We start from the raw sequence: 27,232 nt of genomic DNA, 5'->3' as shown, positions 1-27,232 counted from the left end.
GTATTAGCAAACAAATCTATTTCTAACACAGAACTTGAATTGAATAGGCAAAGCAGATAATAAATCAGTCCATTGTCCACTGGTCTTGTCTCCAAGCAGGGAAACGAGGATCAGAAGAGAAACCAAGCCAGGCTAATGTAAATGACAAAAGTAACTTCTATTGAAAGAGCATTAAAATATTAAACCTTGGGTGTCTCTGGGTTCCAGGTTGGAGACTATATTTCCAAAATGGCTTACTTTAATGATGATGGGCTAGAGAGATGGCTTAGGAGTTAAGGCACTTGCCTGTGAAGCCTTAGGGCTCATGTTCAACTCTCCAGGTCCTACATAAGACAGATGCACAAAGTAATGCAAGCATGCAAGGTCACACATGAGCACAAGAGGGCACACACATCTGGAGCTCAATTGCTGTGTCTGGAAGCCCTGAACTCTAATTCCCTCTCATTCTCTCTCTTACCCCATGGCTCTTTCTCTCTGGCATTAAAAAAAGCTATAAACATTATGATGATGAAGAAGAATAGTAATAATAATAGTAGGAGGAAGAGGAGTAGGAGACCAGGTGTGGTGCTTCATGTCTAAATCCCAACATCAGGAGATATAGGCAGAAGGATTGCCATGAATTAAAAGCCATCCTGGGCTACATAGTGAGTTCTAGCACAATCTGGGCAAAACAGTGGTACTATCTTAAAAAAAAGAAAACTACAAGAGATCTCAGACATTCAATATAAACCGAGAAGAAACTACATAGCTATTTTAGACAAACTCATTGTACTCTACTTATCATCTAAAGACATGCTACCTCCGTATTTCTCAGTGTATTCCATTAATCATCTTAACAAATACCACCTCAATCTTTTTCAAAAATGATGTTGAAGATAGCTAGTTATTGATATGAAAAATAATTTATTCAAGAAGCATCAAAAATAGCAGTATTATGAGGGAAAAGTGAAATATTATCAGTATTTGTCAGAAACCTCCATGACATGATCAGTTTTTTTATCCTACTTATTTAAATATTAAGAGTTAGGTAATAATTTTATAATTGTTTTATTGTGTGCTTATGTGTCTGTGGGCTAATAATATGTGCATACCCCTGTTTGTAAATGTGAACTTAGAGTTTAATTACAAATGTTGGTCCTTGCCTTCTTTTGAGACAGGGTCTCTATTGTTTGCTGCTCTGTTCATCAGGCTACATTGCCTGGGAATTTAGAGATTCTCAGGTCTCTACTGCCTTGTCACCACAAATACACTGGAGCTAAAGAAGCTTCTGTTATGGTTGAGCTTTATGTGGATTTGGAGATCCAAACACAAGTCATCATACTTGTACATAAAGTAAGTTGCACAATGAGTCGTGTCCCCACCCCACTATACTTTTTAAAAAAGATTATGTTGAGACTTCCGGTTAAGATGGCGGCGTAGGTACCACGCCAAAGCAGCCTAGGGGGGAAAAAGACCAAAAAAACTCAGCAAAATACACGCTTTTACTAAAAAGTGAGGTGTATAGGAAATTGAGGTGGCAGCGGAGAAGTAGAAGAGTAATAGAGCATCCAGAGCCCGCACAGGCGGGAAAAGCGGCTCCAGCGGCTCCGGGGCAGCTTGGCCAAACTCCGCAGCCGTGGCTCAGCAGAAAACCGCCAGACCAGCTCGAGCCACAGAAAAAGCCAGGTGCGGGATTTTCCCCTCACACTGCGTCTCCGCAACTCGGGAAACGTGAGGGGAGAGCGGCAGCGAGCAGCGGAGGAGAAGACCGCGAGGTAGAACACGTGGAGCAGCGAGACAACCAGAGCAGCCGCGGCTCCCTCCCCTCCCCCACCGCCTGAACCCAGCTCCAGCGAACACAGCAGCGGCCCGGGACCCGGCCACGCCAACTTGGGCTGACTGCGGGACCCAAGCAGGAGCAGAGTTCGGCAGCAACTTCAGCGGCTCCAGCACCGGTACCAGCGGCCCCAGCAGCAGCGGACCCAGGAGCGGCAGCGGCGGCAGATCCCACAGCAGCGGCTTCGGGGGGGAGCAGCGGCGGTGGTCACGGCAGCGGCAGCTTCAGCAGCGGTGGTGGCTCCGGTGGTGGCAGCTATGGGAGTAGCAGAGGCAGTAGCAGCGGCTCGGTTTGCCCCGTAGGAAAAGCAAGTGCCCAGCTCCAGAAATCAGAACAGCAGCCTGACGACCCAGGCAGCAACTTGACTGAGACCAAAATCACCCAAGGTAACTGGGATTGCACCAGGGAAGGGTCTCATTTGGTGACAAACTGACTTGGATCCCTCAACAGACCAGAAATCTAAACCTCTTTGTTGATAGAAGATCTGGTTATTATAATAATTACTCTTGCATACATACTCGGGGCTGTTTTTGATTGAATGTGTACAGTGTTTAGTTAAATTTTAGAATCTACCTGTATTTTATTCCACTCAGCCTGCTTGAATACTCCTATAGCAGGGAATCTCAACCCCTAAGAACATCTTTGTAGATACTCTGAGAGTCTAAAGAGCCGCACCTAATACCTTAAGGTCCTACCCTGAAAATATATTACATCAAATCAATTGATACAGCTAAGAATACACAGCTAGCTAGAAAATCCAAGCATAAACTTAATCCAAGATGCAAAAATATATACATTATAACACAAGAAACACTAAAAAGCAAGATGATATAAATCCACCTAAAAGTATTAATGCATCAGAAATGTCCTCCAGAGAGAAAGAGTTAGAGGAAATGCCTGAGAAAGAGTTCAAAAGAATAATTATAAATATGTTCCAAGAGCTCAAAGAACACATGAAAACAATCAAGGAAGAAATCAAAGAGGAAATCAAAGAGGAAATCAAAGGAATCAAAGAAGAGGCAGGACACCAATTTCATGAAATAAAGAAGGCAACACAAGACATAAATAGGAAAATAGAAATAATAAAGAAAAACCAGTCAGAATTACTAGCAATGAAGGACACAGTTAATGAAATAAAAAACTCTGTAGAAAATCTCACCAGTAGGATGGATGAGGGAGAGGACAGAATATCTAAGCTAGAAGACCAGGTGGCAGACCTAATGCAGTCCAACAAAGAGAAAGACAAACTTATAGAAAAGTATGAGTGGGAATTTCAAGATATTCGGGACACTATGAAAAGATCCAATATAAGAATTCAGGGCATAGTAGAAGGAGAAGAACTCCACTCCAGAGGCACAGTAGGCATCTTCAACAAAATCATAGAGGAAAATTTCCCCCAAATTGGGAAAGAGGTGCCAATACAGATACAGGAAGCCTTTAGAACCCCAGCCAGACAAAACCCAGAAAGAACCTCCCCTCGCCATATTATAATCAAACTTCCAAACACACAAACCAAAGAAAAAGTATTGAAAGCAGTTAGAGAGAAAAATCAAGTTACCTACAAAAGCAAGCCCATCAGGATTACAGCAGATTATTCAACACAAACTTTTAAAGCCAGAAGGGCTTTGAGTGATATATTCCAAGTTCTGAAAGATAACAACTGTCAACCAAGGTTACTTTATCCTGCAAAGTTATCCATTCAAATAGATGGAGAAATAAAGACATTCCATGACAAAAGCAGGTTAAAGGAGTATTTGAAGACAAAACCAGCTCTACAGAAAATACTTGATAGAATCCTCCATGCTGAACAAAAGGAAAAGCACACATATAAGGAACCTAGAAAAAACAAGCTATACTCAAATACCAGTTAACAGAAGAGAGCACAGATAGAACCAGTAACACACACACACACAAAAAAATGGCAAACATAAATACACACCTTTCAATAATATCTCTTAATATCAATAGTCTCAATGCCCCAACGAAAAGACATAGATTTGCAGACTGGGTTAAAATGCAGGATCCTACAATTTGTTGTCTCCAAGAAACTCACCTTTCTACAAAGGATAGACATTATCTTAGGGTGAAAGGTTGGAAGACAGTGTTTCAAGCAAATGGGCCTAGAACACAAGCAGGGGTTGCTATCCTAATATCAGACAGGGTAGACTTTAGTCCGACGTTAGTCAAGAAAGATAAGGAAGGTCACTTTATATTGATTAAGGGCACACTCCAACAGGAGGACATTACAATCCTAAACATATATGCACCTAACATGGGGGCTCCCAAATTTGTCAAACAAACACTATTAGAACTAAGGTCACAGATAACACCAAACACAGTGTTGGTGGGTGACTTTAACACCCCACTCTCATCAATTGACAGGTCATCCAGGGAAAGAATAAACAGAGAGGCATCTGGACTAAATGAGGTCATAGAAGGAATGGACCTAACAGATATATACAGGACATTTCATCCAAAGGCTGCAGAATATACATTCTTTTCAGCAGCACATGGAACATTCTCTAAAATAGACCATATATTAGGACATAAAGCAAATCTTAACAAATTCAGGAAAATTGAAATAATTCCTTGCATTCTATCTGACCACAATGGAATTAAACTACAAATCAGTAGCAAGAAAGGCTATAGAGCATACACAAAATCATGGAAACTAAACAATACACTACTAAATGATGAGTGGGTCAATGAAGAAATCAAAAAGGAAATCAAAAAATTTATAGAGTCAAATGATAATGAGAACACAACTTACCAAAATCTCTGGGACACAATGAAGGCAGTTCTAAGAGGTAAATTTATAGCCTTAAGTGCCTATATTAAGAAATTAGAAAGGTCGCAAGTAAACGACCTAATGCTTTAGCCTTAAAGCCTTGGAAAAAGAAGAACAAGGTAAACCAAAAATTAGTAGACGGGAAGAAATAATAAAGATTAGGGCAGAAATTAATTAAATAGAAACAAAAAGAACAATCCAAAGAATTAATGAAACAAAGAGTTGGTTCTTTGAAAGGATAAACAAGATTGATAAACCCTTAGCAAATCTGACCAAAAGAAAGAGAGAAGAGACACAAATTAATAAAATCAGAGATGAACAAGGCAACATCACAACAGATTCCAGAGAAATTCAAAAAATCATAGGGACATACTACAAAAGCATATACTCCACAAAGTATGAAAATCTGAAAGAAATGGATGATTTCCTTGATCTATATGACCTACCTAAATTAAATCAAAATGAGATTAATCACTTAAATAGACCTATAACAAACTTGGAGATCCAAAATGTTATCAATAATCTCCCAATTAAAAAAAGCCCATGCCCGGATGGATTCACTGCTGAATTTTACCAGACTTTTAAGGAAGAGCTAACACCATTGCTTCTTAAGCTTTTCCAGGAAATAGAAAAAGAAGGAATTCTACCAAACTCCTTCTATGAGGCCAGCATCACCCTGATACCAAAACCAGGCAAAGATAGAACAAAAAAAGAAAATTACAGACCAATCTCCCTCATGAACATAGATGCAAAAATTCTCAACAAAATATTGGCAAACAGAATACAAGAGTATATCAAAAAGATCATTCACCCTGACCAAGTAGGCTTTATCCCAGAGATGCAGGGATGGTTCAACATACGCAAATCTATAAATGTAATACATTACATAAATGGGTTGAAGGACAAAAATCACATGATCATCTCATTAGATGCAGAGAAAGCATTTGACAAAATCCAACATCCCTTCATGATAAAAGTCCTACAGAGACTGGGAATAGAAGGAACATATCTCAATATAATAAAGGCTATTTATGACAAGCCTACAGCCAACATATTACTAAATGGGGAAAAACTGGAAGCTTTTCCACTAAAATCAGGAACAAGACAAGGGTGTCCACTATCCCCACTTTTATTTAATATAGATTTGGAAGTCTTAGCCATAGCAATAAGGCAAGAGACACACATAAAAGGGATACAAATTGGAAAGGAAGAAATCAAGTTAACATTATTTGCAGATGACTTGATTCTATACATAAAGGACCCTAGAGACTCTACCAGCAAGCTGTTAGAGCTGATCAAAACCTACAGCAATGTAGCAGGACACAAAATAAATACCCAGAAATCAGTAGCCTTCATATATGCTAACAACAAACACACAGAGGATGTAATCAGAGAATCACTCCCATTCACAATTGCATCAAAAAAAAATAAAATACCTTGGAATAAACCTAACCAAGGAAGTAAAGAATCTATACAATGAGAACTTTAAAACACTCAAGCGAGAAATTGCAGAAGACACTAGAAAGTGGAGAAACATCCCTTGTTCCTGGATTGGAAGAATCAATATTGTGAAAATGGCAATCTTACCTAAAGCAATCTACACATTTAATGCAATCCCTATCAAAATTCCAAAGGTTTTCTTCATGGAAATAGAAAAAACAACCCAAAACTTCATTTGGAATCACAAAAAACCTCGAATATCTAAAATAATACTGAGCAACAAAAAAGAGACTGGTGGTATCACCATACCTGATTTTACCCTATACTACAGAGCCATAGTAACAAAAACAGCATGGTACTGGCAGAAAAACAGACATGTAGATCAGTGGAACAGAATAGAGGACCCAGATGTAAGCCCAAGTAGCTATAGCCACATGATATTCGATAAAAATGTCAAAAATACTCATTGGAGAAGAGACAGCCTCTTCAGCAAATGGTGTTTTGAAAACTGGATAAATATCTGCAGAAGGATGAAAATAGATTCTTCTCTCTCGCCATGCACAAGAATTAAGTCCAAATGGATTAAAGACCTTAACATCAGACCAGAAACTTTGAAACTGCTAGAGGAAAAAGTAGGGGAAACCCTTCAACATATTGGTCTTGGCAAAGACTTTCTGAATACAACCCCAATTGCTCAGGCAATAAAACCACAGATTAACCACTGGGACCTAATGAAATTACAAAGATTTGACACCGCAAAGGACACAGTGAAAAAAGCAAAGAGGTAACCTACAGAATGGGAAAAAATCTTCGCCAGCTATATATCTGATAGAGTATTAATATCTAGGATATACAAAGATCTCAAAAAGTTAAATAATAAGGAATCAAACAAGCCAATCAAAAAATGGGCTATGGAGCTAAATAGAGAGTTCTCAAAGGAAGAAATACGAATGGCATATAAGCATCTAAAACAATGTTCTACATCACTAGTCATCAGGGAAATGCAGATTAAAACTACATTGAGATTCCATCTCACTCCTGTCAGATTGGCCACCATCATGAAAACAAATGATCATAAATGTTGGCGGGGATGTGGAAAAAAAGGGACCCTTCTTCACTGCTGGTGGGAATGCAATCTGGTCCAGCCATTGTGGAAAAGTGTGGAGGTTCCTAAAACAGCTAGAGATTGATCTACCATATGACCCAGCTATAGCGCTCCTAGGCATATATCCAAAGGACTCATCTCATTTCCTTAGAAGTACATGCTCAACCATGTTTATTGCTGCTCAATTTATAATAGCTGGGAAATGGAACCAGCCTAGATGTCCCTCAACAGATGAGTGGATAATGAAGATGTGGTACATTTATACAATGGAGTTCTACTCAGCGGTAAAGAAAAATGAAGTTATGAAATTTGCAGAAAAATGGATGGACCTGGAAAGTATTATACTAAGTCAGGTAACCCAGGCCCAGAAAGCCAAGCGCCACATGTTCTCTCTCATATGTGGATCCTAGCTACAGATGACTGGGCTTCTGCATGAGAATGAAAATACTTAGTAGCAGAGGCCAGTAAGTTGAAAAGGAGACATAAAGGGTGGAGAAAGGAAGGGAGGAGGATACTTAATAGGTTGATATTGTATATATGTAATTACAATGATTGTAATGGGGAGGTAATATGATGGAGAATGGAATTTCAAACGGGAAAGTGTGGGGGTGGGGAGGGAGGGAATTACCATGGGATATATTTTATAATCATGAAAAATGTTAATAAAAATTTAAAAAAAAAAAGATTATGTTGAAGTGAATACAAGTGTGATACTACAGGACTTGAATTTAATTCCAGATTTAATTCTGAGTCTTATAGTATAGCCACGGTGTATGGTAACTTTTCTAAACACAAGTAGGATAAACAAACAATTGGAAAAATTAGTATTATGGTTTGTAGCTCAGATCAGGAAGATGCAAACATTTTAATTAAAATAAATAAAATAAAAATAAGCAATTATGATTTAATAATACTAAATTTAAAACTATTATATTAAAATTAAAGACAAATATCATATTTTCTAATCTTCTATGAAAACTTTCATCTCTCTTTTCATACCCAGCACTCTCATGCTACTCATCTTACCCACCTATTTCTCCATGCCCCAGCCGTCTCACGTTACCCACCTACTTGTCCATGTCCTAGGTCCCTCATGTTGCCCACCTACTTGTCCATACCCCAACACCCTCATGTTACCCATCTACTTGTTCATATCCTGGCCCCCTCATGTTACCTACCTATTTGTTCATGCCCCATGCCCCTCTTGTTCATATGACAGCTCCTTACCCATCAACTTGTTCAGATACTAACCCTTTCATGTTACCCACCTATTGTTCAAACCCTAGCCCCTTCATATTACCCACTTACTTCTTAATATACCAGCCCTGTCATGTTACCCACATATTTGTTCATGCCCCAGCTCCCTCATATTAATCACCTACTTGATCATACCTCAGCCCTCTCATGTTACTACCTAATGTTCATGTCTCATCACCGTCGTGTTACCCACCTTCTTGTCCATAGTCCCATGTTCTGTACTAGAAGTAGGTAGAGTTAAAAGTGACCTTAAAAGCCAAAATCTTTAACTACTTGTTTCATTAAAACTCAGATTTTAGGCTAGAGACGTGGCTTAACACTTAAGGCATTTTCTGACAAAACCAAAGGGCTTATGTTCAAGTCCCCATTGCCCACATAAAGCTAGATGCACAATGTGGTATATGCCTCTGGAGTATATTTGCAGTAGCTGGAGGCCCTGGCACACACATTCTTTTTCTCTCTCTCTCCCTTCTTCCCCCTCCCTCCCTCCCTATCTTTCTCAAATAAATGAATAAATTAAATATTATTAAAACACTCTAATCTTGGGCTGGAAAGATAGCTTAGCAGTTAAGGTGCTCGCCTGCAAAACCTCAGAATGCATGTTCAAAACTCCAGGTCCCACATAGCCAGATGCACAGTGACGCAAGCATGCAATGTCACATATATGCACAAGGGAGCACATATGTCTGGAGTTCATTCATAACTGCTGAAAGGCACTGGTGTGACCATTCTCTCTCCTCTCTCTCTCTCTCTCCAAAAAAAAAACAAAATCAAAAAAATAATAAAACACTAAGATCTTTTTTGTTCATTTTTATTTATTAATTTGAGCATGACAGAGAGAGAGAGAGAGAGAGAGAGAGAGAGAGAAAGAAACACACACACACACACACACACACACACACACACACACAGAAAGAGAGAGAGAGAATGGGAACAGCAGGGCCTCCAGCCACTGCAAACGAAATTCAGATGCATGGGCCCCCTTGTGCATCTGGCTAGTGGGTCCTGGGGAATTGAGTCTTAAACTAGGGTCCTTAGGCTTCAAAGGCAAGTGCTTAACAGGTAAGCCACCTCTCCAGCCCCAAACACTAAAATCTTAACATACAATGGGAATTTTTTAAGGTATATGTTGATGCCTTTGTAAATTTCTTTTTTTAAATTTTCATTGTAACTTTCTTTTTTTTTGCTTTTTAAAATTTATTTTTATTTATTTATTTGAGAGTGTCAGAGAGAGAGAGAGAGAGAGAGAGGGAGGGAGGGAGAGAGAAAGAGAGAGAGAGAGAGAGAGAGAGAGAGAGAGAGAGAGAGAGAGAGAAAATGAATGAGAATTGGCACGCCAGGGCTTCCAGACACTGCAAACGAACTCCATACACGTGTGCCCCCTTGTGCATCTGGCTAACGTGGGTCCTGGGGAATCGAGCATAGATCCAGGGTCCTTAGGCTTCACAGGCAAGCACTTAACTGCTAAGCCATTTCTCCAGCCCATCATTATAACTTTCTAACTATAATTATTATGATCTTGCTGGGTATAAAAATTTAATACTTTTGTTGTGTGTATATCTGTGTGTATGCAAGTTGCTATGTGCGTGGTAGCAAGTGTTTATTTGAGGCTACTTATACATAAATGGGCACTTCCATGGCTATAGAAGCCACTGCTAGATGTCTTCCTCATTTGTTCTCCACTTTACTCTTTTACAGAGGGCCCCTCAGGGAACTTGGAGTTTACTAATTTGGCTAAACTAGCTAGATAATGATACCTAGGAATTCCTTGTATCTGTAATTGGTATTTATTGGAGAATATGCAATTTATCAGTGGCTATGCCACTGAATAAGATGCCTCCCCAGCAACTATTAACTGACAATAGTGCATCAGGCAGAATGGGGTTTCATGAGCACCTCACCCATTTTTGAAGGATATTGGTGGGCCCAGTCATGTGTAGGTATTATATAGGTAACTAAAGCAGCTGTTAGTTCACAATGTGCAAAGGTCTGAAGGATTTTTAATAAGAGAGCTAGTCCCTATGGTAAATGGTTCATGGTAAATGTTTGTTTTCATATGGTTTGCCTGGAATATTCTGAGTCCTTTATCTGTATATATTGTCATTTTCTATGCTCAATATTTTTCCTTTTTTTTTTTTTTTTTGGTCTATTCTATTCTGACTTCTGTGCCCGTATTAGAATTCTAGTACTGCTATCAAATGCCTGCAAAATCCTAGTGTTCAAACAATACACATTTATGATCACACATTGCCTTTGCATTAGGAGCCCAAACAAGCTAAACTGGGTTTTCTCTTGAGAGTCTCACATGTCCTAATCAGTGTCATGTAGGTTCTGTGCTCATCCAGAGATTCAGAGGGGGAATACCTGCTCCACTCTTCCCTCTGATTGCTAACAATTTCTATTCCCATGTGTCTTTACTCTAAGAAGCCATGGTTCTGGCTGAGATCTGGCTGGATGCTGTCTTGAAGAACAAGAGTGCTGGGGTTCTTAAACACTGACACTTCCTCAGCATGTTACTTAATTCATCATACCAACAAGAAGACTTTCTACATACTGACTAGCCAGGAGCAATTTGTAATGGAAGCACAGTTATGTAACATCCCCTTACTTTTCCATACATTATTGTTTAAAACCAAGTCTCAATACAACCCATACTCCAAGGGAGAATAGACCATTGTTTTAACAACAGGGACTAGAAAATTTGGTGCTATATCAGGTTCTATTTTTTCTTGAATTTTGAGTCAACTATAAATAATGATAATAATAATAATAAAAAGACCTTTGTGGAACTGTCTTTAGTCTTTATTTTTACCCATAGCCATTTATCTAAAGGAGTTTTTCCTAGGGTATACCCTAATAGTGCTTTAAGGGCATGCTGTTGATTTTTTTTTATTAAAAGATTGTGACTTAATTGCTAATTCTTGCCTCAGTTTTTCTTACAATTTTATTTTCTTATAATTTATGATAGGAAGGTGTTCCATCTTCCCCAAACAATGGAAGTACAGGAATTTTCATATATCTTTTTTTTTTTCCTTGCTGGTCATACTTGCTTTCAAACCTGCCAAAAGCTCATCATTTTAAAAGTGTCAAGTTCACTTAATAACCGTTAACATAAAAGATATAATTCAGTTTTCTCATACTTGGCCTAAAGCCATAAAGTACATTGTTTGCCTTCCAAATTATTTCAGAAAATAATATCATCACTCATTTTCCTTTACATAACATTCTTAGCTGTAGCAAGAAAGGGAGAGATGAGAATAGAAGTTATTTTTCTAATCTCTATTCACAGGACCCTCATTGTACAATACCTAGCCCTAAAACCAGTGTCATATATACTGGATGTTATTTGGGGTATAGGGTTATTTTTTTTTTTTTTTTGGTTTTTTGAGGTAGATTCTCACTGTATCCAGGCTGACCTGGAATTCACAGTGGAGTCTCAGGTGGCCTTGAACTCATGGCAATCCTCCTACCTCTGTCTCCCAAGTGCTGGGGTTAAAGGTATGTGCCACCATGCCTGGCTTGGAGGGTGATTTTATTTTTTAAATGTAACTTCTATCTCTGTACAGACACTATTAGTCACTTTTTCAATATTGATGAATGACCTCAAATTTCAGGGATTCTGCAAGGAAGAAGTGTATAACCTTAACATTCATATTATATGTCAGCTGATGGTCATCTGTGATACTGCCTTCCATATTAAAGCTGCTTACTCAGCAAGATTATATGATAAAGGAAAATCTTTAGACTAGAGCAGAGCCATCATCCACTTGTAGCTGGCATGGAACATGTTAGACAAATAAATCTATTTCTTATTATTGTGTGAGGAAAGACTGAATAGTTGGAATACAAACTCTTTAGAAATGAAAGAACCTGATTTTCAAGCTTATGATTTATTCTTCTCTGAATTAAGAATGTGGCTATGTCTTTCACAGGTAGTATTTGTATCAGAGGCATAAAAAAATTAATAGAATGGGTAATGAAGTACACACAGTTCCAGGAACCACTGCTGAGACACAGCATGAGGTAGGGAATGATGACCCTGATAAAGAGGCCAGGGAATCCACTAGAAAATGAACCATGGTTTGGATGAAGACCTGGAGATGATTTAAATATACCAGGACTGTGCAAGGGCTACTCATCCCAACTGCAGGGGTAGACTATGAAAATACAGAAACTAGTCACTGGTCACTTGTTATGGATATCATACTTGAACTGCAATGTTTGTCTAATGGTTGTTGAGCTTGCACTGTTCCAATCTCTCCTTGTTATGATATATATCAATGGAACAGTTTACTCTGTGCCATTATATATTGGAAGTAGGTGACTTGTTATACTTGTTTTGATTTTACAAGACTGACAGTTAAGAGAGAGTCTTAATGTTAAAAAAGGTTATGGGAGGTTCTGGAGATATGGCTTAGCCATTAAGCACTTGCCTGTGAAGCCTAAGAACCCCAGCTCGAGGCTTGATTCCCCATAACCTATGTAAGCCATATGCACAAGGTGGCACATGCATCTGGAGTTCATTTACAGTGACTGTAGGCCCTGTCATGCCCAATCTCTCCCTCTCTCTCTTTCTCTCTCTCTCTCTGTCCCTCTTTCTTGCTCTGTCTGTCTGTTGCTCTAAAATAATAAATAAAAATAAACAAAAAAAATATACAAAGACTATGGGAGTCTAATAAGGGCCAGGTAAAGAATGTCATAGCTTGAATTTATGCCCCCCAGTGGACTCAAATATTTTTTCTTTTCAAATTTTTTTGTATATTTTTATTTTTTTTGTTTGAGAGCCACAGACACAGAGAGAAAGAGTGAGAGCGAGCGAGCGAGAGAGAGAGAGAGAGAGAGAAAGAGAGAGAATGGGCTCAACAGAGCCTCCAGCCACTGCACAGAGAGAAAGAGTGAGAGCGAGCGAGCGAGAGAGAGAGAGAGAGAGAGAAAGAGAGAGAATGGGCTCAACAGAGCCTCCAGCCACTGCAAATGAACTCAGATGTGTTTGCCCCCTTTTGCATCTGGCTAACGTGGATCCTGGAGAATCAAGCCTTGAACTGAGGTCCTTAGGCTTCACAGGCATGCACTTCACTGCTAAGCCATCTCTCCAGCCCTCATTTTATTTTTATTAACAACTTCCATGATTATAAAAAATATCTCATGATCATATCCTCCCTCTCCCCACTTTCTCCTTTCAAACTTCATTATCCATCATATCCCCTCCCCATCTCAGTGAGTCTCTTTATTTTGATGTCATGATCTTTTCCTCCTACTAGGCTGGTCTTGTGTAGGTAGTGTCAGGCACTGTGAAGTCATGAATATCCAGGCCATTTTGTGTCTGCAGGGACCACGTTGTAAGGAGTCCTACCCTTCCTTTGGCTCTTATATTCTTTCTACCACTTCTTCTGCAATAGATCATGAGCCTTGGAAGGTGTGATCAAATATTTTATTAGTCATATGCAGTGTGTATACAGTCATGTTGATACCATCATTAGCCTCTTCTCTGTCCTTTCCCCTCTACAGAGACCATCCTCATTGGGATATGTGGGTTATGGATTGTGGGATTACCCACCAGTTTTGGGTAAGAGGCAATCTCTCTGTGCATAATGTCCCAACATGTGGCTCTAACTTTCTTTCTGCCCCCTTTTCCACAAATTTCCCAGAGCCATGATAGGTTCTTAATAGGTCTACTTCAGTGATGAAGTCTTGGGACCCTGTGTCTCTGGATATCTGGTTTGGTAAGAGTTGAGTGTTTTCTGTGTCTATCTCCTTTACCCTTGTGCTGGTACCAGGTTCTCCAAGAAAGCAGCACTCATTTACTCTTGGTTTCATTTGGGGCCCTGGTGAGGTGTGATTGGCTGGTTCTCTACTCAGGATCTATGTCCATCTGAAAAGGAGTAGCAAACACTCTAATGGAGAGTGAAGTGAGCACTGAATAAATGGGGTAACCATTATTATTTTAGAGAGAACTTAATAGATGTAGGTCCCCTTGTAGTCCACAATTGCTGGGATCTTGATAATGGAGAGCAGCCTCATTTTTTGGATATGATTCTGTCTTGTTTCCCAGCTCCAGCTATGGGTTCCTTTCCATTGAGCAGATCAGTTAGCCAAATCAAGGGCAGTGCATTATCCACCATGGCTGTGTGCCAGTATTGTACTTGTGTGAGTAACATGCCAGGTTTTTTGGTGCTGAGTAGCTTAGACCATGAGTTGCTTGGACAGATGTTGGTCATTTTCCTCTAGTTGTTCATGTAGTATCTTGTGGCACTAGATGAGCTAACTGTTTTGAGATTGACTGCTTTCTAGATTCCAGCCAGGTCATTCCATGCTCCTAACCAACAGAATGTGGTGTCATTTGCATTAGATTCTTACCACTAACCTTTGGTGGGTCAACAAGTACTCTGACAGAAATCTGTCTTCTTTTGGGAAACCTTGTAGGTCTCCTGATCAACAGCTCATTATGGATGTTAACCACATGCTGGTACTAGGAGTTACAGGCCAAAGCCAAGGAACAGAAGAAAGAAAAGGAAAGTAATACAAAAGAGATAGAGAGAAGAGGAAGAGTGAGAGAGAAAGAGGAGGAGATTAAGGTTAGTCTTCATCATACCCTCTCCAGGTCCCTGTAGTTCAGGTGTTCCCACTAAGGACCTGATGAAGATTCAACCATTTAGTCTGTCTGTTAAGATGTAGAATTTTATGGTACCATTGTGATTTGGGTACAGTTTTGTGTCCCCAACCCCTACCCTTACCCTTCTGTCCCACCCTCCCTATTGTGTGGTCCTCAAGGTGCTTATGAGGTATGTCAGCATCTTGGGCCAATTCAGGTTAGGAGCCAAGGATGAGGGAGATCATGCTATGATTATCTTTCTGTTATAGGGTGAGTCAAATATTTTATTAAAGTTTTAACTTGGATTTTCAGGTACCTGGCTGGAAGAGGTGTCACTGTGGGCAGATCCTAGAATTTAGTGCTAGTATGGTACTGGGGGAAGATCTGAATTCCAGCTTAAAATTGTGCAGAGTGCTTGAGGTGTGCTTGGGCTTCCCTGCTGCTGATTAGTGTGCTTTTTCTATCTCTGTAGATTTCGTAAAGGGGTCAACTTTTGCCATTGTAGAACCTCCTATGGATCTGTAAGCCTAAAAAAAAAAAAAAAAAAAAAAAAAAAAATCACATCCTCCCATAAATTCTGTCTTGTTTGCAAGTTCATCCCAGCAACATGGAGCTGACTACAATAATAGGTATTAGATGCATAGGCAATAGATAGATACATAGAGAGATAGGTGATAGTATTAATTGTTTTTAGGAAAATTCTCATGCCAAAACTCAAGAGCAAAAAGAAATGAGCCAACTTCTATCATTTATCTATATATCTATCTATCTACCTACCTATCATATTCTGGTTACAAAAAAATATATTACATATGTAGTTTAACATATGCTTCTAAATCCATCTTCCTTGATTATTTTGTTACTAAATATTTTTCCTTATTGTCTTCTTTTTCCACTTGTGCTCTTATTTATAGCTTTTAAAAAGTTCCTTTGTATGCTTTTGTGAATATTTTGAGGGTACATTGGGAACTACAGCTAAGTTTCCATATGATGGTAGATTTGTTTTGAAATATTTTTAGACCATTGTTTTTGCTTATATTTATATTATATTATATATTATATTTGCTTACACTGAAATAAGATTAACATCTAACATTAACATTGAATAGGATTGGGTGAGGGTCATCATGCTTCTGAATTGCTTGCATGTCCTGGAGCTAAAGAAAAACTCATTTTGAGGAGGACATATCTCAACCTTACTTTTATAACCCTTCTGTTCCTGCCCTGAAGTATGTTATTTTTATGGAAATAAGGTGCTTTGTATCTCCTTTGCCTTGTCCTCCAACAGGATACACTATCATACTGTATGTCAGGAAAGATTAATAACCTGCTGAATTCACCTGTATTTTTTTCTTCTGCAAAAGCTAAAGTGAGCAATAAAGAACATGAGCTCTGAAAAGACATAACTCTTTCTGTCAGCTACATCACTACAATTCAATACATTCACACCCAAGAAGACAGTGGTATCAGAGACAAAACTACAGCTTTACCAGCCCTCATCTCATTTCTCCACCCACATACTCCACTAGACAACCAGAAGGGTAAAAAATCACTTTGTCATATTAAAATTTCATCAAAGCAGAAGGAGCATTAGCTTTGAGGAAAAATCTTCCACAGAATCTAACACTGTCATTAGTTGATATATGGTTGCATCTCAGACACAGCCCCTTTTTCTATAGGTTGAGGAGACTCATTAGACAAGCTGTTTTATAAATTCAATATTTTTTGTTAAATTCTATTTACCACTTTGAACAATGATTATTTTTCAATGTATGAACAGCATAAACACAAATCATTTTCTTTTCCTCCCAGCAGGTGCCTAGAGGAATCACTGACTGAGGAAGGTTGGGGTTTAAAACCTTATTCTTCTAATAAGTATGCTCTTTCTAATAAACACATTCTTCTTAAATATTTCTAAACCAGTATTTGTACAACTATGTTTACTATCATTGACACATGAAACATGACAATAAAAGTTATCATACGTAAAGTAAAAAGCTAAACTATTGACCAAAAATTGAAATGTTTCTTCACTCAGTAAGTCACTAGGTTTCAATGGAAAAGAATATTATGGTGGCTTGTTGTTAATTTATTTCTTTAAATTTCTAATAAAGTGTGCTTCATAATATTTTTCTTAATATTACCTAGAGCAAATTATTATCTACAGCTTCACATTGCTGGGATAAACATCCAAACCAGACACAATTGATGGGAGGAAGGGGTTTATTTCAAGGTTAGAGATCCAATGGAAGAAGCTACTCCCATATATCCCAGCAGAGAGAAATAACCAAATACCCCCAAAAGACTGAAAGAAGTAAGCACAAAGGGCAACAATAAATAGGGACATCACCAGCACTCAGACATCTCACTTATACCTTTGGCTTAGAATTCAGATGTAACCATAGTGACACCTTAGAACTGGACTACAGAATTAGCCCTGAGTAACATCTCTTTAAAAATACCCCAGCCCATGGGGAACATATATTCAAACTATTATACAATGAAAACAGTGTCTAGTAAAGTCTATAATTAGCAAATTAGCAATCAGTAATAAAGGAAAAAGAAAATGTGAAAATTTTCTAAGGAATGGAAATGTCTAAGAATTTCAGAACCTAAATAGAATAAAAGTAATAAATCTCACTGTGCAAGGTATACCACATAGTAAGTGTTCTACAAGCTAAATAAATCTACAGAAATTCCATTTTGATGAACCTCTGACTAGAATGATTAACAAAATTAAATCAAAGAGAAAAACTGAATTTATATTTGAATGATTATTCCCCTTTTCAATGGTGGACAGCAGTATCATTAACATATTGAAAGAAATTCCTAGTTCTGTTCCTTTTCCACATGATTTTTACAGATCCTATTGATGGTTTTGATTGCAGTCAGGTTTGCATTGCTGGCAGAAATCACCCAACCAAGACGAGCTTATGGGTAAAAAAGGTTCATTTTGGCTTACGGACTTTAGTGAAAGCTCCATGATGGTAGGGGAAAATAATGGCATGAGTTTATCCTGGACAGGCAGCTCGACTTAGTAGCAATCTTGTGGTCCTGAAATCTCCACTGGGTCTCCCCTTCAACCCTCATTTCATCCTCACAGCTCCACTGGGTCTCCATGCAGGCAACCCAGCAAACCTGCTTCACATGGCCCATTGTCATTTCCAAAACACAACACCATGTTGCAAATTCAATGACCCTCTCTTTCCTACATTTCTTATACTCTACAATACCAAGTAGTGTGCCAATTTGCTGATCCAGGGGGAAGTAAAGCAGAGTTTCAAGAATGGAACACTCCTTCAGCATTCACACCCCCTCAAAAGACTACATTTTTTCTTTGGTCCCAATGCAGGCCAGCTGGTTCAATCTCAAGGGTTGTAATCTCTCATGTAATTGAAACTGAAGGGGCAAAAGTTTCAGCCCAAAGATTTAATTCCTGTGCCATATCTCTTTGCTCACACCAGTCCATTTCTATGCAGTGCAACCCTGCACAAATTCTCAGGACACAGGCATAACAGCAAGTCTCTCACAGAAACTGCTTCTAGCTCAGTCCAAGCAAAACTCTTTCTCACCCTCACAAGCCAAAACTCACAGTCCATAGTTCTTACTGCATTCAGGTCTTTCATCACTGATCAGAATAGTCCATTAAGCTGTACTTACAGCACTGCAAGGCATCTCTTAGAGTAAGTTTTCAAATCCTTCCATGTTCCTCTTGAAAATCAATTCCAAAAGGCCAAAGGCACATAGTCAGGTTTCAAGCAGCAATGACACCACTCTCAGTACCAACTTTACTGTTGCGGTCAGATTCAGATTGCTGGCAGAAATCACTTGACCAAGAGCAGTGTGTGGAACAAAAGAAAGGTTAATTATGGCTTACAGACTCAAGGGGAAGGTCCATAATGGCAGGGAAAAATGATGGCATGAGCAGAGGTTAGACATCATGCCCTGGCCAACATCAGGTAGATAACAGGAACAGGAAGGTGTGCCAAACACTGGCAAGGGGAAACTGGCTATGTTACCCATACCTTGCCACCCCCCAAAATGCACTGCTTCCAGTAGGCATTAATTTCCAAATATCCATCAGGTGGGCATTCGGAGCACCTCAGTTTATGGGAGACACCTGAGTCAAACCACAACAGTGATGGATGAATTTTTCCTGCATGTTTCCCTTTTAGGTTCTATCACATGGTATATTTTTTGCCTTTACTTTTTACTTAGTAGCAATGAGTGATGCCCTTGTTGTTAATACATTTGGTTCAGTTATGAAATAAGACATAAGATAATGAGACCCCATGAGTCAGTGATGAAGTACAGAAAGAACTGGATGGAAGAATGGCTCTGTCTCATGAGATTCTCAGTAGTTAGAAAGTTGCTGAAATCTTCATTCTATAATGAGTCTGTTTCCCAAGGTTTCAATTTTGTGTGTAGCACTAATTTGGCACTTTTCAAGGTTTATTAAAAGGCAAGGTAGAAGTTTTTAGTGAGAAAAACTAACATGAACTATATAAATGAAAATTGGACAACAGTGACTACTGCAAAGGAAGTACACAGTTTCGCTTGAGTAAAATGAAAAGCTAAGGACTGCAGATAAGTCATTTAAAAAGTACTTGCCTCATAAACACAAAAATCTGTGCTCAATGCTCAGACCTTACGTAAAATGCTAAGTATGGTAGTTGTAATCACAGCACAAGGAAGGCAAACATAGGTGGAACCCTGGAGTTTGCTGGACAGCCTATTTATCTTAATTGATGGGTTCCAAACCAATAATAGACATTATCTCAAAGAAATAAAAGGGCATGCAAGGAAAGCATGAGAACTTGCCTCTGGGTTGCAAGTCACACATATACATGTACAAATATACACACATGCATGTACACACATATGTACAAACATACACACACAAATGAACAGTTAAAATATTGATTCATAATTAAGTCTTTCAGCTGCCACTGACTTCAAAAAACTTTGCATAGCCCTAGACTATTTTAAAGATGGAAAAATAACATGTACAGTTGGAAATCTGTCATAATGTCATCTTTACTTAATTCCTAATATTCTTAGTTAATTTTGAGAGATCTTTCTTCTAACACATTAAAGCTGAGCAATGAGCATAACTGACAATTTAGCTTTGTGCCTAGTTCATACAATTATGTAGCAGATTATGTCTTCTCAAGATTATCCTGAATCACTAAAAAAGTGATAATAAATGTGAATGATTGAATTGTCAACTGTAGATTGGTGGGCATGAAAATACTAGCCTTAATTATGCCTCAATTTAGTCATCACTTATTGAATTTATATTTGGTCAGGTTCTGTAATAGGTAGGGATACAAAATTAACTAAAATTTCTATGCCCATAGATAAGGTGAATTTTTAATTAGTAAAATACTTCAAAATTTTATGATTTCTACATGTAATGTTGAGGTATCAAAATAGCAAGAAAAGTCACACACTTTAAGTCACTTTAGGGAATATTTTGGATAGAATCACATCTCTAAAATACTTACTACTTGACAAGTCCCTTACAAGTTCCATGCCACTACAGGCAGAACTCCCGTCATTGCTGCAGAGTGAGCATGGGCTGAAAACACATGCACCACATTCCATATCCATCCTCATTTTCCAAGGTGCTGGATTTCTTTGTTTCTCCAAATCCAACCACGATCAATCCAAGTGCAGTCAGACATCATATTCCCACTGATGGAAATTTCCATTAACACCCAGTTGAATTTCTAAGAACATCCAGGTGCCATGTTATATCTCATGTTATTGCTAACATCTTGACTTTTTTCAACAGGTACATTGCTCCCCCTTGTTGCTTATATATGCCTGCTCTGACTGTCCTTGACTTTACTTCTAGAGGGAGTGCAGTCTTTGTGAGAAATTCTTCACCACTTTTTCTTAGAGCTTATCTCACAAAAGTCATACTTTTCTTGCTGTGTTCAACATCATAACATCTTCTCCCTTGTATATATGCATTTATCAATTCCTGATATTTTAGTGCATTATGATGTTGGCCTTTCAGTGTAATTTCTTTCCTGTTTGATGCAGTACTTTCTACCTATATATACAACAACTCCTATATGTGGGGATGGTTGTACATAGAAGTCAATTATCTATAGTCATAGTACAAGCTATAAAGCAATATTGTCCCTAATAAAACTGATTCAATCTCATCATATTTACTATAACTTTGTAAAGAGGGAGAAAGGAGGGGATCTTCCAGTTAAGATGGCAGTGTAGGTACCACGCCAAAGCAACCTGGGGGGAAAAAAGAACAAAAAACCTCAGCAAAATGCACACTTTTACTAAAAAGTGAGGTGTATAGGAAACTGAAGCAGCAGCGGAGAAGTAGGAGAGATCCAGAGCATCCAGAGCCCACACAGGCCGGCAAAAGTGGCCCTGGCAGCTCCGCCAACTGCTGCGGCGGTAGGGTGCACCAGAAAGCCACCAGACTCGGCTCCAGCTGCAGGAAAAGCCAGGTGCAGGAGCTTCCCCTCACACCGCGCTCTTCACAACTCAGGAAACATGAAGGGAGAGTGGCAGTGAGCAGCAGAGGAGCAGACCGAGAGGTAGAAGAACACGAACACGTGGAGCAGCGAGAGAACCAGAGCAGCTGCAGCTCCCTCCCCGCCCCCACCACCTGAGCCCAGCTCCAGTGAACAGAGCAGTGTCCCGGGACCGGCCACGCCAACTTGAGCCGACAGCAGGACCCAAGCAGAAGCAGAGTTCGGCAGCAACAACGGCAGCTCCGGAACCGGTACCAGTGGCCCCAGCAGCAGCATACCGAGGAGCGTCAGCAGCGGCAGACCCAGGAGCACCAACAACAGCAGACCCAGAAGCAGCAGCAGTTCCAGCAGCGGGGGTGCTGATCTGCAGAGCAACAGTTGCCCCGCAGGAAAAGCCAGTGCCCAGCTCCAGAAATCAGAACAGCAGCCGATGACCCAGGCAGCAACTTGACTGAGACCAAAATCATCCAAGGTAACTGGGTTTGCACCAGGGAAGGGTCTCACTTGGTCACGAGCTGACTGGGATTCCTCAACAGACCAGAAATCTTAACCTCTGTGTTGATAGAGGATCTGGTTATTACAATAACTACTCTGGCATACATACTTGGGGCTTTTTTTGACTGAATGGGTACAGTGTTTAGTTAACTTTTAGAATCTACCGGTGTTTTATTAAACTCAGCCTACTTAAATACTCTCATAGCAGGGAAACTCAACCCCTAGGATCACCTTTGTAGATACTCTCAGAGTCTTAAGAGCCACATCTAACACCTTAAGCTCCTACACTGAAAATATATAACATCAAATCAATTGATACAGGTAAGAATATCCAGCTAGCTAGAAAATCCAAGCATTAACTTAATCCAAGATGCAAAAATATATACATTATAACACAAGAAACACTAAAAAACAAGACGATATAAATCCACCTAAAAATATTAATGCATCAGAAATGACCTCCAGTGAGAACAAGTTAGAGGAAATGCCTGAAAAAGATTTCAAAAGAATGATTGTATATATGTTCAAAGAAGTCAGAGAACAAATCAAAGGAGTCAAAGAGGAACTTAAAGAGGAAATCAAAGGAAACAAAGAAGATGCAGGACACCAATTTAATGAAATAAAGAAGGCAATACAAGACATAAATAAGGAAATAGAAATAATAAAGAAAAACCAGTCAGAATTACTAGCAATGAAGAACACAGTTAAAGAACTAAAAAACTCTGTAGAAAATCTCACCAGTAGAATGGATGAAGAAGAGGACAGAATATCTAAGCTAGAAGACCAGGTGGCAGATCTAATACAGTCCAACAAAGAGAAAGAGAAACTTATAGAAAAGTATGAGTGGGAATTTCAAGATATTCAGGACACTATGAAAAGATCAAATATTAAAATTCAGGGCATAGTAGAAGGAGAAGAATTTCACTCAAAAGGCATAGTAGGTGTCTTCAACAAAATCAAAGAAGAAAATTTCCCCTAAATTGGGAAAAGGTGCCAATACAGATACAGGAAGCCTTTAGAACCCCAGCCAGACAAAACCTGGAAAGACCCTCTCCTCGCCATATTATAATCAAACTTCCAAACACACACACCAAAGAAAAAATATTGAAAGCAGTTAGAGAGAAAAATCAAGTTAACTACAAAAGTAAGCCTATCAGGATTACAGCAGATTATTCAATACAAACTTTTAAAGCCAGAAGGGCTTGGAGTGATATATTCTAAGTTCTGAAAGATAACAATTGTCAACCAAGGTTACTTTATCCTGCAAACTTATCCATTCAAATAGACAGAGAAATAAGGACATTCCATGACAAAAGCAGGTTAAAGGAGTATTTGAAGACAAAACCAGCTCTACAGAAAATACTTGATAGAATCCTCCATGCTGAAGAAAAGGAAAAGCACACATCTAAGGAACCTAGAAAAAACAAGCAATACTCAAGTACTAGTTAACAGAAGAGAGCACAGGTAGAACCAGAACCACAAAAAAAAAAAAAAAAAAAAAAAAGGCAAACATAAACACACACCTCTCAATAATATCTCTTAATATCAACGGCCTCAATGCCCCAACAAAAAGACATAGATTCACAGACTGGGTTAAAAAGCAGGATCCGACAATTTGTTGTCTCCAAGAAACTCACCTTTGTACAAAGGATAGACATTACCTTAGGGTTAAAGGTTGGAAGACAGTGTATCAAGCAAATGGGCCTAGAAAACAAGCAAGGGTTGCTATCCTAATATCGGACAGGGTAGACTTTAGTACGACATTAATCAAGAAAGATAAGGAAGGTCACTTTATATTGATGAAGGGCACACTCCAACAGGAGGACATTACAATCCTAAACATATATGCACCTAACATGGGGGCTCCCAAATTTATCAAACAAACACTATTAGAACTAAGGTCACAGATAACACCAAACACAGTGGTGGTGGGTGACCCCACTCTCATCCATTGACAGGTCATCCCGGGAAAAAATAAACAGAGAGGCATCTGAACTAAATGAGGTCATAGAAGGAATGGACTTAACAGATATATACAGGACATTTCATCCAAAGGCTGCACAATATACATTCTTTGCAGCAGCACATGGAACATTTTCTAAAATAGACCATATATTAGGTCACAAAGCAAATCTTAACAAATTCAGGAAAATTGAAATAATTCCTTGCATTCTAACTGACCACAATGGAATTAAACTACAAATCAGTAGCAAGAAAGGCTATAGAGCATACACAAAATCATGGAAACTAAACAATACACTACTAAATGATGAATGGGTCAATGAAGAAATCAAGAAGGAAATCAAAAACTTTATAGAGTCAAATGATAATGAGAACACAACATACCAAAATCTCTGGGACACAATGAAGGGAGTTCTAAGAGGTAAATTTGTAGCCTTACGTGCCTATATTAAGAAATTAGAGGGGGGCAGCTGGGAGCGCCGTGCGGGGACCACACATCCACCGGCCAACATTGGCACACGTGGTCAGGACGACCAGGCCGAGGGACCCCCCACCCTGTGGAGATGAGATCCCGGGGAGCCGGGCCCACAGGATCCCGAGCCAGCCCCGCCACCCGGAGCGGGCGGGAGTCTCCAGGCCACACCAGATGTTTGCCATCCATCCAGGGCTAGCTGAGGGGGCTCAGTTTGTGGGGAGCCTGCCTCTTGGAGTATGTCAGCCCAAACTGCAACCAGACAGCAATTCCAACTTCGTGGAGAATGCCAAGGATGCCAAGGAGAATTGGCATGGGATGCCAGGTAATGTGGAACCCATCCTGATGAGGAACTCCTCCGAGTTACCCTCTGATAACCAAGCCTTCCGAGGCACTGGGTTCCCTGAGGGGCGAGTCCGCAGCCCCCCAGAGGGAGCAGAGATCCATGGTGCTGAGCCTGAAAAGTTGGGTGGTGCCCGCAGTGTCTGCTCCCCTCTGGAGGACATCGGCTATGCTAGCAGCTCCTTGAGCATCGATAGCCTTAGCAGCAGTCCAGAGTCTTCCTCCGAGAACCCCGGAGGTCCTGGTACCCCAGATCCCCTTCTGCCCTGTGTGGCTCAGGCTGTGCAGCAGCTGCAGGCTCAGGAGCGCTACATGGAGCTGGAGAAGGAGAAACATCATGTGCACTTGGTGATGTACCGTCGCTTGACACTGCTTCAGTGGATCCGGGCCCTGAAGCACCAGTTGGTAGACCAGCAGTCCAGGCTGCAGGAGAGCTTTGACACCATCCTGGACAACCGGAAGGAGCTTATCCGTTGTCTCCAGCAGAGGGCAGCACCTTCCAGGGCCCAGGACCAGGGCTAAGCCTGTACCTACCAGAAGTGTGCAGGAGTGTGTGTGTGTGTGTGTGTGTGTGTGTGTGTGTGTGTGTGTGTATTTCCAGGCCCGTGTGTGATTGTGCACAAGTGATTACATGATTATGTGTTGGCATGAGTGGATAAGCATTGGTGAGTGTGTGTGCACTAACCTGTAGGGAGGTGTATGTGTGTGAGTGAGCTTAAATGTGCCATGTATGTATGTAAGGGTATGTTTTTGTATGCATGTGTGAATAGGAACGTGTGTATGTGCCTGAGGGAGGATGTCCATTCAGAAGATATGTGTACATATGTGTCAGTTTAGTATACAGGCTTGTGTTGCATGTGAATGAACTTTTGTGTGTTCAGGCTTGCGTGTGCAAGCACAGGCATGAAAGCGTCTGTTAGAAACGGGTGTGTTTGCAGAGTGATTGATGAGCAGGTGCATGCAAATATACATTCAGTTGCATTTGCAGTGCCTCCACTCATCCTGTGTTCCCCAAGGTCTACCCCAGCCCTTTTCTTCATTGGGTCTCACTGCTTCCTGGCCTAGCCACTTCTCTGAGGGCTATGGCTGACCCTTTCTTCTGGGACTCAATGCTTCCTCTCATCCTTCCTGCCCATTGCTTGACCCAGACTTTGCCTGGCTATGGCTGCTGTCCTGATGTTGGCCTTTCTGTAAGATGTGTGTGCGTGTGTGTGTGTGTGTGTGTGTGTGTGTGTGTGTCTGTGTGTGCACGTGTTTTGTTTGACTGAGGTGCTGGGGATTGAACCCAGAGCCTTGTGCGTGTAAGGCAAGTGTTCTACCACTGAGCTACATCCCCAGCCTGTTATGAGGCTTCTTGGCTGCTCTGGCTTGTCTTGGCATTTTTTGCTACAGTTTTGTCAGGGTAGTTGGTGGTATCAGGGAGGGGGCTGGCATGCGGTTGGTGACCATGGCAGGGGTGGGAGTGAAGATAAGGAAGGAGAGAAGGAATTGTCTTCCTGAACTCTGCCTTTGGCCCCATGGAATGTGGGGATGGGAGAGATGGCAATGGTGGAACCCTGTGGAGAATAGAATGGAGTTCTCAAACAAACCAAATCTCTGCTGTGAAGACAGGTTCAACGCATGGTAGCCTATGCTTCTAAGGAAGGGGAGTGTGTGCTTATGAGCTTGCAAGTAATAGACAAAATACACCAAGGCTATTGGGGGAATCCTCACTTTCTTCTCTGGACCTCTTGCTTGCTGTGCCTCTCTGCCTTCAGCAACACTGGGTGTCTAGTTCTTTTGGTCCTTTTCTCTTAGACCAAGACTGTCGGCAGGAGCCAGAGCTCAGAGGCAGTGGCAGTGTCTTGAAGCTCCTGGGATCTTGTTCAGCCTCCCTTTTAGTATCTACAAAATATGGGGCTCTTCCTTTCTGTCTCTAAAGAGTTCCATCCCTGATGGGTGGGGTGGGTGGGTGGGTGAAAGATCTAGGGAGTGGGGGTTAAACGTGGGTCTGGGCGACTGGCTGTACCTCCTGCATGTTGACTATGAACCTGGCCTCTGAACCAACCCAGGATGAATAAACTGAGGCAGAGTTAAAAAAAAAAAAAAGAAAGAAATTAGAAAGGTTGCAAGTAAATGACCTAATGCTTCGCCTTAAAGCCTTGGAAAAAGAAGAACAAGGCAAACCAAAAATCAGTAGACGGGAAGAAATAATAAAGATTAGGGCAGAAATTAATGAAATAGAAACAAAAAGAACAATCCAAAGAATTAAAGAAACAAAGAGTTGGTTCTTTGAAAGGTTAAACAAGATTGATAAACCCTTAGCAAATCTGGCCAAAAGAAAGAGAGAAGAGACACAAATTAATAAAATCAGAGATGAACAAGTTAACATCACAACAGATTCCAGAGAAATTCAAAAAATCATAGGGACATACTATAAAAGCATATACTCCACAAAGTATGAAAATCTGAAAG

The 27,232-nt window shown here is 40.1% G+C and overlaps 1 protein-coding gene across 1 annotated transcript; it reads left to right on the top strand.

Moving 5' to 3' along the window:
• The first annotated feature begins 24,610 nt into the window (after positions 1-24,610).
• Positions 24,611-26,002, top strand: LOC101610547 (UPF0500 protein C1orf216-like). The gene has a single exon (XM_012949834.2). The coding sequence runs from the start codon at positions 24,611-24,613 to the stop codon at positions 25,298-25,300; it is 690 nt and encodes a 229-aa protein (XP_012805288.2). The 3' UTR covers positions 25,301-26,002.
• Positions 26,003-27,232: the final 1,230 nt, after the last annotated feature.

This window comes from Jaculus jaculus, chromosome 9 (assembly GCF_020740685.1).
Source record: "Jaculus jaculus isolate mJacJac1 chromosome 9, mJacJac1.mat.Y.cur, whole genome shotgun sequence".
In the NCBI taxonomy this organism is placed as follows: domain Eukaryota; kingdom Metazoa; phylum Chordata; class Mammalia; order Rodentia; family Dipodidae; genus Jaculus; species Jaculus jaculus.
Note: the sequence above shows the minus strand (reverse complement) of the source record. Positions and strands in the feature narration are given on the sequence as shown.

Bases quoted from the DNA above. Each gene is read 5' to 3' on its own strand.
- LOC101610547 (XM_012949834.2), top strand. From the start codon at position 24,611: ATGTTTGCCATCCATCCAGGGCTAGCTGAGGGGGCTCAGTTTGTGGGG.